The sequence below is a fragment of the Mastigoproctus giganteus genome, chromosome 11 (assembly GCF_048544385.1).
Source record: "Mastigoproctus giganteus isolate SK-2022 chromosome 11, ASM4854438v1, whole genome shotgun sequence".
NCBI lineage: Eukaryota > Metazoa > Arthropoda > Arachnida > Uropygi > Thelyphonidae > Mastigoproctus > Mastigoproctus giganteus.
The window spans coordinates 30,007,873-30,027,347 of NC_143585.1; the positions used below are offsets into that span (position 1 = coordinate 30,007,873).

Sequence of the window (19,475 nt, forward strand, 5' to 3'; positions counted from 1 at the left end):
TTTACTTATATAAACTCTAAAAGAAAGGGGACGAATCTGATTGGTCCACTTGACATCGATGGTTCGACTGTTGATGATCCTGCTCAGATAGCAAACAAACTGAATCAGTATTTTGCACCTACATTCACACGTGAGGAATTATTACAATTTGAAAATGGCAGAAGGTTATCAAATTGTAGCAGGGTGCTTAATAACTGAGAGCAAAGTGGAGGAGAAATTGTTGAAGTTAACATAAGAAAGGCACCTGGGGTGGATGGGATCTATCCAGTTATATTAAAGGAGGCAGCAAAGCAACTAAGCAAACCCTTAGTCATAATTATGAGAGCATCCTTGGATTCAGGGGAGGTTCCCACGGACTGGAGATGTGCAAATGTATCCCCAATTCACAAAGGGGGATCGAAGGGTGACACGAGTATTAGTATTAGTAACAGCCGCATGGTGCAAGAAAGCCTATGGCTTATGCTGCACCAGCCAAAAAAAAAAATAATAAAATAAAATAAATAAATAACTAATTAATAATAATTAATATATAAAAAAGGAAATTAAACCTATCATCCTATGCGCTTCCCTTACCCGAAAGTACTATCCAGATGACCTTTGAATTTCTCCAAACTATCGGCCTCTACCACCCATGAAGGCAACTTATTCCAGTAATTTATAACTCAATGGCTAAAATAAAACTTCCTGCAGTCCAATCTAAACATTTCCCCCGTAACTTGAATTTATGTCCCCTAGTTATAGCATCATTTATAATCTTGAAAATTTCGTCCTCATTCATTTTACTGATGCCTCTCAGAGCCTTAAACACCTCAATCAAATCTCCTCTAAGGTGTCTAGTTTCCAAACTCTGCAACCCACATATTCGAAGTCTTTCTTCATAAGGACGCCCTTTTGCCGATCTCACCAGGCGAGTTACCCGTCTTTGCACCCTTTCAAGAAGCTCGATGTCTTTCTTTAGGTGCGGTCTCCATACTTGAACACAGTATTCCAAGTGTGGTCTAACATAAGCCTTATATAATGGGATTATCACGTCCATATCTCTACTTGCAAAAGTTCAATAGATCATCGATAGGACACCATGGGCCTTCCTTGCAACCTGTTTACAATGCTCGGAGAATTTCATGTCTGACCCTATCGTAACACCCAAGTCCCTTTCCTCCAGTACTGGGTTTAGTTGAACTCCACCAAGTGAATAAGTTATTTTAGGATTACTGTTTCCCAGATGTAATACCTTACACTTTGTTGGATTAAAGCATAGCTGCCATTTTTCTGACCATTCCTGAAGTCTATCTAGGTCTCTCTGAAGAAGCTCAGCTTGACAGTGATCATTAACTACTCTACCAATTTTAACATCATCTGCAAATTTAGACATTACGCCCTCTATCCCTTCATCAATGTTTTGTTTATGAAAATTAAAAACAACAGTGGTACTAATACTGATCCTTGGGGAACCCCACTTCTTACATCAACCCAATCTGAGGAATAGCCATTTATCACAACCCTCTGCCTCCTGCCCTGAAGCCATCCTTCTATCCATCTAAGGATTTTCCCAGTGATTCCAACCTGTTCCAGCTTATAAAGCAACCGCTCATGTGGGACTGAGTCAAAAGCTTTGCTGAAATCTAAATAAACAATGTCGAAATTATTCCCTAAATCCAGCTCGTGAGTGACCCTTTCGAAATAGCGAACCAGATTTGTTAAACATGATTTTCCCTTTACAAAACCATGCTGAGCATCATTGAGAATTTCAATTCAATCCAAATGATCCTGAATTCCACCCTTGATCATTGCCTCCATGATTTTCCCTACTACTGAAGTCAGACTGACAGGTCGATAATTTCCAACTTCACTTTTAGAGCCACCCTTATGTATGGGAGATACATTGGCAATTTTCCAATCCAAGGGAAACTCCCCAGAGTCTAGTGATGCTCGCATAATTAGCCTCAATGGTTCAATGCACTTGCTTGCCACCTCCCTTAAAATTATAGGGTATATTCCATCAACTCCAGGAGCCTTACTGGTCTGGAGGCTCGAAAGTTTTTTCATTAAATAATCTTGCGAAATTTCAATATCATTAATTACATATTTTTTAACTTCGCTCCACAATTTCCCATTGCCACAAAAGGCTTTTCATTTGTAAATATCGATGCAAAATAACTGTTGAGTTCATCTGCAATGGCAGCTGGTATATTTATTACTATCCCCTTCCCTTACGTAAAGGTCCGATCTGGTTTGTCCTGCTCTTCTTGGCATTTATATATGTGAAGAATTCTTTATCCCCCCTCTTTGCTCTGTTTGCTAGTGATTTCTCATAAACTGCCTTTGCCTGTCGAACCTTTTCTGTGGCTCTATTACACATCATCTTGTAGCTGTTATAGGCTTCAGTACTTTTTATTGCTCTGTAACCTTTCCATGCCACCTTTTTCTGCTCAAGTAATGTGGCAACTTCACTATTCATCCAACTTGGAACCCTTCTCGTGGAGTATTTTTTTAATGGTATATATGCATTCAAGGCATCTGTGATTAATGTTTTAAAGCATACCACAGTTCAATTGTATTCATTCTCTGCGTGATATCTACCCAGTTAATAGAGGCCACGTAGTACCTTAAGGCATTGTAATTTCCTTTTCTGAAATTAAAACCCATTCTTTTGCCTTTTACTTCTGCTACCTCTCTCGTCATCATCCACCGTAGAACTCCGTGATCACTTCCTGCTACTGGTTCCTCTACCGTCAGCCTTGTTATGTCATCTGATTCATGTGTGATGATGAGGTCTAGGATATTCTTTTCTCTAGTATTTTCCCTGACATGTTGATACAAATAACAGTCATCTAGTTGATTTAAAAATTTTGTTCCCCATGTTGAGTTTCCTTCCCATTTACTCCAATCAATTAGAGGCAAATTGAAATCACCCATAATAAGGCATTGACGCTTACTTGCCCATTCCATTTGCATGTAGAGGCTTTTGTCATAATCTTCACAATCACCTGGTCTGTAGATTACTCCTACTCGCATTATACCTTTGTTTCCAACTATCTCACACCATACAGACTATACTAGCATGTGAAATGTCTGAATCCGGGAAAGCTATTGTCGCACTCAGGCTGCTTCTGATAAGAAGCATTACCCCATTACCCCTTCTATCTACTCTATCCTTCCTAAATACATTATACAAGCCATACTGGAACTCATCATCCCCAATTTCCGGGTGGCACCACGTCTCTGTAAGCCCTATTATGTCCGCGTTACTTGTTTTAACCAGCAGTTCGAATTCGCTCATTTTATTGACGACACTTATAACGTTATTGTATAAACAATTAAGATTTACTGTTCTTGTATATTTAACAACCCTAACACAACCCTTGAAGTTTTTTAGGCTCTCTTCCCTGATATTAGCTACCTGCTCACGTGAAACGTTTCTGCCCCCAGAACATCTAGATAATACGTCCAGTTGGGGTAACAGATAAGAACTCTTAAGGTATGTGCAAGAGTTAATTTGACCAATATTATCAGATAAACGCGTGTCAGTATTACCCACATCTCCCCTAACTAGCAGTTTCCCTGAACCTTTAAAGTATCCTCAATAATACTGGCAAAAACTTTTGCACCACCTTTGTTTAAGTGTATCCCGTCTCTACAAAACAAATTCCTTCTACCTACAAGTGTGGGCCATGCTGACAGAAATTCACCCCCTAAAGCCTTGCAGATTCCTTCAAGTCTTGAGTTAATCCACAAGACTCTTAACATATAATCCCTCCTAGCGTGTCTGGGCAGAATTGCAGACACATAGACATTATGGCCTAGCTCGCGACATTTCCTCAGCATGGTCCTGTATTTTTCCAACAAATCGTCAGATCGTGTACATTTAATATCATTTGTCCCCACATGAATAATAATATTTTCTTTACCCCTTTTAAAATCTGACAATCTGTTGGTGACATCATCAATAGTTGCTCCCGGCACACATACCCTGGTTCTGCTCCACCCATCCTTATTACAAAAAATATTCCCCGTTTCCCTGACAATGGAGTTTCCTAATAAAACAATGTCCTTTTTAACCAGAGTAGTTTGCACTTGGTTTTTCTGTTTTGAGGCTCGAATCGGGTGTGCATCACTTGGTAGATTGCTGGAGTTTTGAGTCCCTGACGAGCTCTCAGATGCATTATTCTTGAGGGCAAGCACTCATTTTTTCAGGGACTCAAATTGTTCCATCAGTGCACCAAATTGTAATTTAAGATCGGTGCACTCCTTACATTGATCACAAAGAAAAGAATCCCCAGGTGAGGTAGGATCAGTCACCAGGTCGACCTTGGAGAACATTCCACAGGTTCCACAACGGATTAAATCATTACACACCCGTAAATCGCCATCGGCTATTTCCATGTGAGTCACGATACCCTGTGACGTGTTTAAGGCAGATCTCGTAACTACCGTTATAAAATTAAATAAATATCAATGAAAGTAACTTTAAAAAATTATATCTATACTATTATTAAAATCAAACAGTTACAGGAAAACCTATAACAAAATAATCCAACAATATCTAAATAAATCAAATATTTAAAAGCACTATACAAAAGTAAACCACTTAACTGAGGAGCCCTGTCTAAGCGTGTCCGCTCACCTTGAATGCCAACAGTCGAATGATTCAGGGGAGGTTCCCACGGACTGGAGATGTGCAAATGTATCCCCAATTCACAAAATGGGATCGAAGGGTGACACAAGTAATTACAGACCAGTTAGTTTAACTTCTGTTCCGGGTAAAATTATGGAGTCACTGATTAAAGATGCATTGCAGGATCATCTAGACAAGACTGCAGCAATAATTCAGACACAGCATGGGTTTGTTAAGGGAAAGTCTTGTCTGACAAATTTGATTAGTTATTATGATGTGGTTACAAAGGAACTGGATGCAAAAAATAATTTTGATATCATATATTTGGATTTCATGAAATCTTTTGACACTTTGGCATGGAAGACTATTGTACAAATTGGAGCAGAATGGTATTAAGGGTAAGTTGCTACAATGGATAAAAGGATGGTTAAGTGGGAGAAGACAGAGGGTAGTAATCAATGGGTGCTGCTCTTCGTGGGCTAATGTTATTAGTGGAGTCCCACAGGGTTCGGTGTTGGGTCCACTGTTGTTTTGTATATTTATCAATGATATTGATGAAGATATATCAGGCTTAATTTCGAAGTTTGCAGATGATACAAAGGTTGGCAGGGTTGTTAATGACAGTAATGGCAGTGTGCTACTGCTACAGGATCTAGATAATTTGGGCAGATGGGCTAAGAAGTGGCAACTGAAGAATGACAAATGCAAAGTACTGCATATGGGTAGAAGTAACCCCAGAGAAACGTATCAACTGTGTGGTACTACACTTAAGGTGGTAGAAAATGAAAAAGACCTGGGAGTAATTGTGCAGTCAGATATGAAGTTTTCTGAGCAATGCAGACAGGCTGCCAGGGCAGGTCATGGGGTTTTGTTAACGATATATAGGAATTTTGCTAGCAGCGAAAAGGAGGTGATTGTCCCTCTGTATAAGGCAATGGTCAGGCCACGCCTTGAGTACTGTGTACATGTCTGGAGGCCTCATTTTAGGAAGGATTTAGATTTGCTTGAGCATGTACAGAGAAGAGCAACAAGATTGGTGAGGGGAATGAAGGGATCCTCTTACCAAGAGAGGCTTAAGTTCTGCAAATTGCAGTGGCTGGAGACTAGGCACCTGCATGGTGATCTGATTGAGGTGTATAAGGCCTTGAATGAGTTGAGCACGCTGAATTCTGATGGGATCCTTCCACTTGTTCAGATTACGAACCTACGGGGGCATAAATTCAAATTAAGAAAGGACAGATGTAGAATAGATGTGCGGAAATTTGCCTTTAGCCAGCGGGTGGTTAATTGCTGGAACAAACTTCCATCTGTCATTGTGGAAGTTGATAGGTTAAATAAATTTAAGGAGGAATTGGACAGGCATTTGGAGGGAATGGTGTGATTTTTTTTTTTTTTTTTTTTTGGCTGATGCTGCATAAGCTGCACTTGCTTTCTTGCATCACATGCCACTACTACTATTACTACTACTAAAGGCAAACTTCCACACATCTATCCTACAACTGTCTTTCCTCAGTTTCAATCTATGCCCTCTCAGGTTCTTAATCTGAGCAAGCAAAAGTATCCTATCAGCATTGAGTGTGCTCAAACCATTCAAGGCCTTATACACCTCAATCAGATCACCTCGCAGGTGCATAGTCTCCGGATGCTGCAACTTGCAGAATTTAAGCTTCTCTTGGTAAGAGCACCCCTTTGTTCCTCTCACTCTACATCCTTGTCCTTCTCTGTACTCATTGTAGAAACTCTACATCTTTCCTAAAATGAGGCCTCAAGAGCTGTACGCAGTATTCAAGGTGGGGTCTGACCATTGCCTTATACAAAGGGATAATCATCCCTCTTGTCTCTGTTATCAGAATTCTTTATATATCACTGACAAAACTCCATGACCTGCTCTGGCAGCCTGTCTGAACTGCTCAGAGAACTTCATATCCAACAGCACAATTACCCTCCAGGTCTTTTTCATTCTCCACCTCCATGAGTGTAGTAGCACACAGTTGGTACGTTTCTCTTGGGTTACTGCTATCCATATGCAGCACTTTGCATTTGTCAATATTAAACTTCATTTTCATTTGTCAATATTAAACTTGTCACTTCTCAGCCCATCTACCCAACTTTTCTAGATCCTGTTGCAGTAGCATACTGTCTTTACTATCATTAACAACCCTGCCAAGTTTGCAGATTATCATCTGCAAACTTGGACACTAAGCCTGATATACTTTCATTGATATTATTAATAAATACAAAAAACAACAATGGGCCCAGCACCAAACCCTGGAGGACTCCACTAATAACTTTAGTCCACATTATCATTAGCATAGGCATACGATTCAAGAAAGCAAGCTTATGCAGCATCAGCCAAAAAAACCGATCCCATTTCACCCCTCCATTTGTTCCAAATGCCTGTCCAGCTCAGCCTTAAACTTATTTAGGCTATCAACTTCCACAACAAAAGATGGAAGTTTGATCCACCAATCAACTTCCCGCTGGCTAAATGCAAATTTCCACACATTTATTCTACAACTGTCTTTCCTCAATTTGAATCTGTGTCCCCTCAGGTTCTTCTTCTGAGCAAGAGGAAGACTCCATTCAGCATGCTCAAGCCATTCAAGGCCTTATAAACCTCAATCAGATCACCTCACAGGAGCCTACTCTCCAGGCGTTGCAATTTGCAGAACTTAAGCCTTTCTTAGTAAGAGCACACCTTTGTTCCCCTCACCAATCTTGTTGCTCTTCTTTGTACTCGATCTAGCAACTCTACATCCTTCCTAAAATGAGGCCTCCAGACCTGTACATAGCACTCTAGGCATGGCCTGACCATTGCCTTATATAATGGGATAATCACCTCCTTTTCCCTGCTAGCAAAATTCCTATATATCATTGACAAGACTCCATGACCTGCCCTGGCAACCCATCTGGCACTGCTCAGTGAATGTCATATTTGACTACACAATTACCCCAGGTCTTTTTCACTTTTCACTTTTCTGAGTGTAGCACCACACAGTTGGTACATTTTCCTTTGGTTATTGCTACCCATATGCAGTACTTTTTCATTTGTCAATGTTAAACTTAAGTTGCCACTTCTCAGCCCATCTGCCTAACTTTTATAGATCCACTTGAAGTAGCATACTGTCTATTGTCATTAACAGCCCTGCCAACCTTTGTATCATCTGCAAACTTTGACACTAAACCTGATATACCTTCATCAATATCATTCATAAATATACAAAACAACAATGGGCCCTACACCAAACCCTGCAGAACTCCACTAATAACATTTGTCCATTAAGAGCAATGTCCATTGATTACCACTCTCTGTCTTCTCCCACTCAACCATCCCTTTATCCATTGTAGCAACTTACCCTTAATGCCATAACACTCCAATTTGTACAGCAGTCTTCCATGTGCAACAGTATCAAAAGCTTTCCTGAAATCCAAGTATATGATATCAAAATTATTTTTAGCATTCAGATCCTTTGTCACCACATCATAGTATCCAAACAAATTCGTCAGACAAGTCCTCCCTTTAACAAACCCATGCTGTATCTTAACTATTACTGCAGTCTTGTCTAGATTATCCTGCAATTCTTCTTTAACCAGTGATTCCATTGTTTTGCTCAGAACACAAGTTAAACTAACAGGTCTGTAGTTACTTGTGTCAACGTTTGAACCTCCTTTGTGAATTGGCAATACATTTGCACACCTCCAGTCCATGGGGAACTTCCCTGAGTCCAAGGAAGCTCTCATAATTATGGCTAAGTGTTTGCTTATTTCCTTTAATATAACTGGATAGATCTCATCCACCCCAAGTGCCTTTTTTTATGTTTTAACTTCAACAATTTCTCTTCCACTTTGCTCTCAGTTATTACAAAATCACTTAGCTCCCTGTTAGAGTTTGATAAACATCTGGCATTCCCTTCAATGAATAACTCCTCATGTGTGAATATAGATGCAAAATGCTCATTCAGTTTATCAGCTACCTGAGCATGATCATCAATAGTCAGCCCATCTATGTTAAGTGGTCCAATTTGATTCATCCCTTTCCTTCTAGAGTTACGTAAGTAAAGAACTCTTTGTTGTTTCTAGTTGCATCCTTTGCCAAGGATTTCTCGTAATCTGCCTTAACCTGCATACAAACTTTGTGACTTGATGACAGACTAGTTTATATCTCCCATAGGCTTCTGTGTCACCTGATACTTTATATGCATCCCATACATTTTCTTCTCTGCCACAAGCCTCATTATTTCATCTGACATCCAATTAGGCCTAAACCTTGAACAGTATTTCTTAGTTGGAATGAAAAGCCTAGTAGCCTCCAAAATTAAGTCCCTGAAGGCTTCCCATTTAGAATTCAACGTTGGTAACATCATCAGTTTATCCCATTGTACATAATTTAAAAACTGTCTGAGACTCCCCCCTGCAGTCACCTTTATGAAAGCAATAGCCCTTCCCTTTAGCCTTGATGGTAGTTACATCTTTAAGTATTTCCCACATCAGTACCTTGTGATCACTGCCACCCAATGGTTCCTTTATCTGAAAATTCTTAATGCATGAATAATCACTGCTGATAATCAGATAAAGAGTTACTCCCTCTGCGAGTGGCGCCTCCTCCGTAGGCAGATGGGCAGGAGCAGCAGTGCGTAGCACACGCTTCTTGATCAGACCTGGGTTCCAGCCCGTGACCACCAAATATGGAGGATGCAGAAAGGTCAGGGAATGACTACCGCATATCCCTGGAGCAATATGGCCTTAGTTACTAATGCTCTTAAAATCCAAATAACAAATAACAAACCCTCTGTGAGTGACCAACGCACAAGTTCCAGTCAATATCTGGGAAGTTAAAATTCCCCATTATAAGACATTCTGATTTACTGGTCCACTCTATTTCTCTGCACAATTGCTCATTATACTCATCAGATTCATTAAGCCTATAAAACACACCTGCTCTCAATTTTCCTTTCCCAGTGTTTATGTAGCACCAAACACTCAACACTGCATTGTCCACCAGCATCAATTGGATGCACTTCCTTTGATTTCATGTGTTTCTTAACTAATAGCATAACCCCTTCCTGTCTTGTCTATCCTTTCTGTACACATTGTACTCCCCAAATTCCAATTCTGCACTGCTTATGTCTGTGTGACACCACGTCTCTGATATCCCAACAATATCTGGTTTTGATGTTCTGAGCAATACCTCAAATTCATAAAATTTATTTACCAAACTCCTAGCATTGGTGTACATGCAAGTATACATGCACCTGTTGCTACCTCTTAGTTAACCTAACAAAGCCCATGTATTTATTTGTTCCACTATGACTCCCAGCAGTCCTGGAAATCCCCACTGCCTTGCTTTCAAGGCTGCTGCTCAATTGCATTTCTATAGAAGCAGTGCAAGAATCACTTTCACCTCTGCCAGCGGCTACTGTTAATCTATTAGTCAGTGTTAATCTATTATCCCCCCAAGCTGCAGTTTTCCGAATCCCTAACTATGCCTCAATAGCATCAGCAAATATTCTTGCACCCTTTTGTATTTAAGTGTATCCTATCCCTGTCGAAGCAGTCTCTCCTGTTAACAAGCACAGACTAGGCTGAGAAAAATTCTACCCCTTGAACCTTGCACAATCTCTCCAGGGCCGAATGGACCAACAAGGCTCTCTTCATATACTCCCTCCTATCGTGTCTTGACAGAATTGCAGACACTTTCACATTAAACCTAACTCACGACTGTTTTTCAACATTGACCTATGCTTGTTGAGTAAATCTGTAGATCTCTTACTTTTAATGTCATTAGTTCCAACATGTACAACAATATCACCTTTTGTGCCCTTAAAAGATGATATCTGCTCTACAACATCATCAACTTTTGCCCCTGGCAGAAATACCCTGGTCCTGTTACATCTATCACCCCAGGATACCACATAGAGCAGTGTCCATTTATTAGCACTCTCTGCTGTCTCCACTCAACCATCCCTTTATCCATTGCAGCAACTTGCCCTTAATGCCATACTGCTCCAATTTGTACAGCAACCGTACATGCTTTTTTTTTTTGATTTGGTAGTTGTTGGCGCATCGGCTTCTGTGGCCATATTGCACCTCCCAAGGTTTTTGCAGTACTTTGATCCAAGCCCGAGGCGGGAATCGAACCCGCGACCTTTGGGTTGCCGGGCAGGTACTTTACCCACTCGGCTAGCCCGGTCGGCACCGTCCATGTGCAACAGTATCAAAAGCTTTCCTGAAATCCAAGTATATGATATCAGAATTATTTTTTGCATTCATTTACTTTGTGACCACATCACAGTATCCAATCAAATTGGTCAGACAAGACTTCCCCTTAACAAAACCATGCTGTGTCTGAATTATTACTGCAGTCTTGTCTAGGTGATCCTGCATCACTTCTTTAACCAGTGATTCCATTATTTTCCCCGGAACAGAGGGTAAGCTAACACATCTATAATTATTTGTGTCACCCTTTGAACCCCCTTTGTGAATTGGGGATACATTTGCACATATTCGGTCCATGGGGACCTCCCCTGAATCTAATGATGCTCTCATAATTAAGGCTAAAGGCTTTTTTACTTCCTTCGCTGCCTCCTTCAATATAACTGGATAGATTCCATCCACCCAGATGCCTTTTTTATGTTTAGCTTGACCAATTTCTACTCCACTTTTTTCTCAGTTATTACAAAATCATTTAGCTTCCTGTTAGAATTTAGTAAACTTCTGTCCTCCCTTGACTTACAGAATTCCTCTGTGTGAATGTAAATGCAAAATACTCATTCAATTTGTCAGCTCTCTGAGCAAGATCATCAACAGTCGAACCACCAACATCAACTGGACCAATCTGATTCATCCCCTTCCTTCTAGAGGTTACATAAATAAAAAGAAGTCTTTGTTGTTTTTCTTTGCATCCTTTGGCAAGGATTTCTGGTAATCCGCCTTCGCTTGCCTAACCTCCTTCATGACTTGATTATAGACTAACGCTTATCTGCCATAGGCTTCTGTGTCACCTGCTAATTTATATGGATCCAACACATTTTTAATCTCTGCCACAAACCTCATTAGTTGATTTGACATCCATTTAGGCCTAAATCTAGAACAGTATTTCTTATTTGGTATGAAAAGCTTAGTAGCTTCCAAGATTAATTCCTTGAAGGCTTCATATTTAGAATTCAATGTTTTTAACATCATCAGTTGATCCCACTGTACAGAATTTAAAAACTCTCTGAGACCACTGTAGTCACCTTTACAAAAACGAAAACCCTTCCCTTTACCCTTTGATGGTAGTTACATCTTTAAGTAAATCCCACATCAGTAGACTGTGATCACTGTCATCTAGTGGTTCCTTTATTTGCAAATGCCTAATGCATGCATCATCACTGCTGATAATCGGATCAAGAATATTTACCCCCTCTGGTTGCCCCTCAAACATGTTGCGGTAGAAAAACGATCCTCCAATAAATCCACAAAAGTCTTGCTAGCATGTGAGTGACTAACCCACATACTGGCCCACTATTTCTCTGCACAATTGTTTGTTGTACTTATCAGAGTCATTAGGCCTATAACACTCCTATTCTTATTTTCCCTTTCCCAGTGTTTATGTCACACCAAACGTATTTGTATTTTATCAAAGCATTCAACTTATTCCTTCATGAGAGATTACTGTATAAGCTGGGACATGTTGGGATCATGGGTAAGATTTCTAAGGTAGACTGTAGGATGGCTGCAAAGCATTTTCATTTTTTTGGCTAGTGTAGCAAAGGCCTATGGCTTTTCCTTGCACTACATGGCTAATACTAATACAATATAACTGCAAAGCACTCTTCTTCCACTGCAGTAATGCTACACTACATTTACTGGAATAAGGAAGCAGAATTTTTGTAGACTTCTCCCTTCAGAGATGATAGTGAACTGAGAGTCCTATGGGAGCACATTATAAAAACTGAAAACCTACATTCAAAGAATTCTGCCCAGAAGAGAAATGTTTGAAGTGTTTCTCCATGACAATGCCAAGCACCATGCAAGTGTGTATGTGACTGAGGTCATTACAAAATTTGAATGGGTTCGATATCTCACCTTCCCTATGCTCCAAAATCAGCTCCATCAGATTGTTATCTCTTTGAACCTTTGAGGGAAGGGCTATGAAGACATCACTGTGAAGGATGCTGTAAAACAGTGGGCTAAAAAGCAAGTTCTACAGAGGAGATAGAAAAATCCTGTTCAAAGAGATGTGGACTACAGTTAAAAATAACGGTCTTTATCAAATGTTGTTGCTATGCACAATATAATTTATGTGTCTCCCCTGTAAACTGGACAAAATAAAAAGTAGGTGACATTAAACTTGAAATGACTTTCATACCAAATAATTATCAAACTTGAGTGAAATCATTTAAATAAATAACATTTTATTAGTTACTCTTAGAAAAATAAAAAGCACTGACCAATAGCAACTTAACATGTACCAAAGCCAGTTATGGTGATTAATAATCTGTTTAGGAATTATGGCAAATATATATTGATAAAACAGCACATTAATATTAAGCAAAATAAATTTCAATTAAATTTCCAAATAGGAATATATAAAATATTAAGATTGCAAAATTACATTTATTATGAATAGTGGTTATAAAACTTAGTATCCCTACATGTAAATATACATGAGGGTTTCCAAAATTTCTTTTCATTAAGGGTTGTTTTCCAAAAATGGAAAAGTATCTATCAATAATGCAATCCTGAATATGCCTTAGGAAAGAATCTGTCTAGTGAGGAGATTCTGTTAGCCACTTATATACCAACTTTTTCCCAAATGCTTGGGGGCCTTTCAAGAAGAAGAAGAAGAGAGTTTGGGAAGTGATATTAAAAGTTTTGATCTGAATTAAGCTTCTTTGATTGAGCCAAGTTTGGCACTATTAATCACTGGGAAGTGAGAAATGGTGTATTCATACTGATTTTAAGGTTTTCCCAAGTTAAAGTTTGATATTCAGTAGAGAGCAGATGTAACAAAGTATAATTATCTTATTAGACATAGGAGTCAGCTATTGATTTTAGAATATACTTAAATAGGAAATTAAGTATGTACTACTTAATTACATACTTAAATGCACACACCCTTCAGTATGAACTTTAAGTTAATGTAATTTGACACAAAGAGTGTGGCAGTTTATTTGTAAGGAATTCTAATGTTGAAGAAGTACTCTTTTCTAAACATCTACTACAAAATTTGGTGCAGTTTTTATCTGAAATAAATACAATAGTTAGTTCATAATTAATGTCTCTTCGGCCATTAATTATGTAAAATTATGTAATATATCTAAAAGTATAAAGAACAGATACAAATTTATAATTTTTATCATTTATTACATTAATGTATACATAGGAAGTATGTATACATTAATGCATGTATCCACCTTGTTGAGCAATACATAACTATCATTCTTCCAACTCAAATAGACACTGCAATAAAAGGATGGCTCCTACTGTTAAAACCTCATAACACAAAAAGTGTTTTCTTTGAAGATATCTCTTCATATGTCCAAACTGGAAAAAAATTAGATGAAGCCACGTCTGGGCTATATGCATTATGAGGTAAAATTCTCCCTCCATCTTAGGTCTGCATTTTTCATCTTGGTCATGTGGGTAGGTTGAGGCCTCTCATTATTGTTATGTGATTTGTGTCCTGTTAATCTTCTTTTTTTGTTTTATAGCCCTATTAAGCTTATCAAATGTTTGGCAATATCTTTCCTTATTTATAATCTGATCTTTCTCAGAAAAATCAACCAAAATTGAGTCTTCTCTGTTCCAAAATGCTCTGGTCATAATTTTTTTTGATCTGGCAATTTGAGATTTTTCTTCACTGGAGATGGCAGATGTGTCCATTCCATGGACCAACATGTAGAATAAGAGTTATAATAAAAGTTACAGGTGTCATCACCTGTTAACAGGTGATTAGACCTTTAAAAAATTTCCTTGAAAGTTTCTGCACTCCTGTAACAGATCTTGACAAGTCTTCTGCCTCAAGAATTTCATTTTTGGGCGAAGGTAAAGAAAGCCTGCATGAGAAGCATGCAAAAGTTCGATGAAATTTACCGGTAAAAGTACTTTGCCGTAATGTTATTTGTATTGTTGCTCGCTCAGTAAACATGCAGTGGGTGTTATCGGTCAGGAGTAGAAATTGAATCCCATGGGAGATTGAAACTCTCCCGAAGTGGAGGGGGTAACCTGACCTTTTTTTCTTTACAATCACTGGTGGACTAGTGGATAAATTGTTTATTAAGAAAAAAAAAGAAGAAAAAAAAAAAAAAAGAAGGAAAAAAAAAGAAGAAAAAAAAAAGAAGGAAAAAAAAAGAAGAAAAAAAAAAGAAGGAAAAAAAAAAGAAGAAAAAAAAAAGAAGAAAAAAAAAAGAAGAAAAAAAAAAAAAAGGCAAAGGAAGCCCACACGAGAAGAATGGCAAACTGCCAAAAGGATTCTGGTGACTCTACGTTACAAACATTTTTTATGATGCCAGAACTTCCAATATTACTCTGTTCGTGATTCAATTAGTGATTCTAAAGAAAATGTCAGGTTACCCCCACTTCGGGAGGGTTTCAAGCTCCCGTGGAATTCAACTTCTACTCCAGACCGATAACACCCACCATCTGTTTACAGAGTGAGCAACAATACAAATGCCTTTACGGCAAAGTACTTTTACCGGTAAATTTCATCGAACTTCTGCATGCTTCTCATGCAGGCTTTCTTTACCTTAGCCTATTTTTCTTGTTAACAGCTTGGGTACTCATTTCCAGCTTTCCTATAGTCTGACATGTCTAAAATGGTTAATACACTTCTTTTTGATCATGCTAATGCTTGCATCATTGTATATGTGTTTATTTTCCTCTCTGTTTGAATAATTTCATCCAAAATTGTAGTGCTTTCTTCGATGCATACAGACTTTGGTCTTCTGCTCCTTGGCTTGTCCCAAATGTCAGTGACTTGGGTAGCTGTTTAAAATGTGGGAGCCATCTATGAACACCGCTTATATCAACAGTGTCCTGTTGGTTTACATCCTCAATTTTTCATGACTCTGGCCAGTTGAATTTTCTCCTGATTTGAAAAGGAACTTTATCACCAACCTCTGGTGGAAACGGACATCAGTTTGACTGTTCATACTTTAGATCTGTATTAGACAAACTTATTTTAGCATGTTTATGTTTAAATATCTATACTAGTGATATATAAAACTTCATGATGCCAACTGAATTATAGAAAATTTTATTGCCAAAGAGGCATTCCTTATGAATGACCCTTGTATTTTATGTAACTATCTGAACGTAGTGCAAGTGAATTTCATGGAATCATCCAGTATAACGGTTTTGTTATTTTTTATTATTTAAACAAACTGATGTTGGTAATATTACTGTATACTATAAAAAAATTTTCTTACTTGCAAAACACATCCTCTGTAATCTTCATGAAAAACAAGTTGTTGCTGATAAAGAGGATCTAATGTCCTTCTTGCTATTGATGTCTTAGCTTTGGCAACACACTTCCTTCCACTTACAAGATAGACCTTTACATAAGGAGCTATTAAAAGAAAATTCAAATTTCAGTCTTTGAAATATACAAACCAGATTTCTTTGAAAATGCAAATAATGGGAAGCCTCACTTAATGTTCACTTACAGGACAGGTCTTTACATAAGGAGTGGCTAAGGTAAAGAAAGCCAATATAAGAACCACGAGAAACTTCGAGAAAACTTACCGGGCAAAATCATTTCCCATTATCACAGTTTCTCCCTGCATTCTTGGTAAACAGATGGTGTGTGTTATCAGTAGTGGCAGTAGAAGTCGATAACGATGTACTGATTAGTTTTTTCTCATTATTAAAAGCAGCTTATTAGAGTTCATGAGTGTAATGCCTTCACGGCAGAAATTTACTTACAGGTGCACCCTCCAGACTGCCTTAGTCTTAGGGTGTTTATCCCCCTTCCCACTGTTCTAACAAGCACCCGATACGAAAACAAAAAGTCGTTTTCGTATCGGCTTAAAACAGCGGCAAGGGGGATAAACACCCTAAGACTGAGGTAGTCTGGAGGGTGTACCTGTAAGTAAATTTCTGCCATGAAGGCATTACACTCATGAACTCCAATAAGCTGCTTTTAATAATGGAAAAAACTAATCAATACATTGTTATTGACTTCTACTGCCACTACCGATAACATGCACCATCTGTTTACCGAGAATCATGGGAGAAACGATTTTGCCCAGTAAGTTTTCCTGAAATTTCCCACGGTTCTCATGTTGGCTTTCTTTACCTTTGCCTATTTAAAAAAAATCAAATTTATGTCTTTTATATATGCTAGATTCTTTTGAAAATACAAATACAAAAACCTAGTAATATGAGGGGCATTCAATAATTTATCTACCTACCTATGAAGGAAATGAGATAGAGGCAAAAATCTGTTTTTATTTTTCAATGTAACTTCCCTGAACTTCAATACACTTGTTCCATTTTGTTGGCAATGAGGAAATACCAGACAAATAAAATTCTTTGTCCTATCCATCAAAGAATGCAGAAAAAATGCCCAGATTTTTCTGGCACTTCAGTTCATTACCATCAGCACAGAGATGCCCACATACATTTTTCTTGAGGTGTCGAAACAGGAAATAGTCACTGGGGGGCCAGATCCGAACTGTAAAGTGGATGGGTAAAGCAGTAGCAATAGCACGGTGCATTGTCCTGAAGAAGGAGCACACCCCTGGAAAGTTTTCCATGGCGTTTTTCCTTGGGTTGTATGATAGGGATGCATATAACTCACTGGTAACTGTCTGCTTGTGTTCCAAGCAGTAAATGTACAAAATTCCCTCAGCATCCTAAAATATGGTGGTCATAATCTTGCCTGCTGAAGGTATCAGATAGGGAAGTGAACCCTATCTTTTTGGCAAGTTTCACACATTTGTCTTTAGTTTACGCATAATCTTCATTGGTATCAGAGCCTTTGAAGGATTTGCTAAGATCCGGAAATAACTTATGCCACGAACTTTGAGTACAGTTATGTGGAACTTCACGGCATACAACATCAATAGATTTTAAAGCATCTTTTATAGTGAAGTCTCACCAATATTATTGCTGCACACTCATCTATTCTTGGTCGGTCTTGTCAATTATTTCAGCCAGAATGTGCTATAAATACTGAGTTTTAAAAGATTTCATCACATGTTGGTCCATAGACTGGAGATTGAGGTTGTAGTTGCTGGGGAAAAAACAATCTTGATATTGGAACAGACATAAACAATACTGGGTTGAAGGGTTGTGGCATTATAAAGAATAAGTAATATGTTAAATGTAAGATGTCAAGAATAAGTAAGAAGTCTTGCCTGACCAATTTGATTGGATACTATGATGCAGTCACAAAAGAACTGGATGCAGGGAATAACTTTGATATTATATACTTGGATCTTAGAAAGGCTTTTGATACTGTTGCACATGGAAGACTGCTGCACAAATTGGAGCAGTGTGGCATTGGAGGCAAATTGCTGCTATGAATAAAGGGGTGGTTGAGGGGGGAGAAGACAGAGAGTGGAAATCAATGGACACTGCTCATCGTGGACTAATGTTATTAGTGGAGTCCCTCAGGGTTCAGTGTTGGGTCTATTATTGTTTTCTGTATTTAGAAATGATATTGATGATGGTATATCAAGCTTAATGTCCAAGTTTGCAGATGATACGAAGGTTAGCAGGGTTGTCAAGGTTACTGACACTATGCTGCTGCAACAGGGTCTGGAAAGGTTGAGCAGATGGGCTGAGAGGTGGCAAATGAAGTTTAACATTGACAAATGTAAAGTACTACATATGGGAAACAGCAACCCCAGAGCAACGTATCAACTCTGTGGTACTACACTGACATTGGTAGAGAATGAAAGGGACTTGGGGGTGGTTGTGCAAGCAGATATGAAGTTCTCTGAGCAGTGCAGACGGGCTGCAAGAGTAGCTCATGGTGTATTGTCAATGCTATATAGGAATTTTTCTAGCAGGGATAAGGAGGTGATTATTCCCTTGTATAAGGCAATGGTCATTAGCAATTTCCCTCAACATGAATTGTTGAGGATGCTTCCATCCTGCAGTGGGTTGATAATGGCTGCACTTTACTTTTACTTTACTTTATAAGGCAATGGTCAGGCCACACCTAGAGTACTGCATACAGGTCTGGAGGCCTCATTTCAAGAAGGATGTAGAGATGCTGGAACGAGTACAGAGAAGGGCAACAAGATTAGTGAATGGAACAAAGGGGTGCTCTTACGAAGAAAGGCTTAAGTTTTGCAAATTACAGTGTCTGGAAACTAGGCACCAGCGAGGTGATCTGATAGAGGTGTATTAAGCCTTGAATGGTTTGAGCATGCTCAATGCTGATGGGATTCTTCCTCTTGCTCAGAATAATCACCTGAGAGGGCATAAATTCAAATTGAGGAAAGACAGATGTAGGATAGACGTGCGGAAATTTGCCTTTAGCCAGCGGGTGGTTGGTATGTGGAAAAGACTTCCATCCCTTGTCGTGGAAGTTGATAGCCTAAATAAGTTTAAGGCTCAGCTGGACAGGTATTTCGAACGAACAGAGGGGTGAAGTGGAAGTGGTTTTTTTTGTTTTTTTTTTTTTTTTTTTGGCTGATGCTGCATGAGCTTGCTTTCTTGCATCAAATGCCTCTACCAATGCTAAATGGAATTCCTGCTGCCTTGCAATACACTTACAATTCTGGTCGTAACTGTGATCCAAGATAACTTCTGAAAATAACAGAAGTCATCCACCCTTTTGGGTTTCGGTCCAGTACATGGGCATGTACAACCTGTAAGGGTATGAGGATTTTGACAGTTAAATGCACACAGGTTTCAGTTTATG

At 38.8% G+C, this 19,475-nt stretch overlaps 1 protein-coding gene across 1 annotated transcript in view; it reads right to left on the reverse strand.

The window, feature by feature from the left end:
* LOC150077846 (regulating synaptic membrane exocytosis protein 2-like) overlaps positions 1 to 19,475 on the reverse strand; it is a 723,475-nt gene that overhangs the window by 9,243 nt on the left and 694,757 nt on the right. Inside the window, exon 22 of the mRNA XM_090384380.1 lies at positions 16,027 to 16,166. Within this exon, the coding sequence (XP_090240506.1) occupies positions 16,027 to 16,166 (140 nt within the window). The remainder of the gene's footprint in view (positions 1 to 16,026; positions 16,167 to 19,475) is intronic.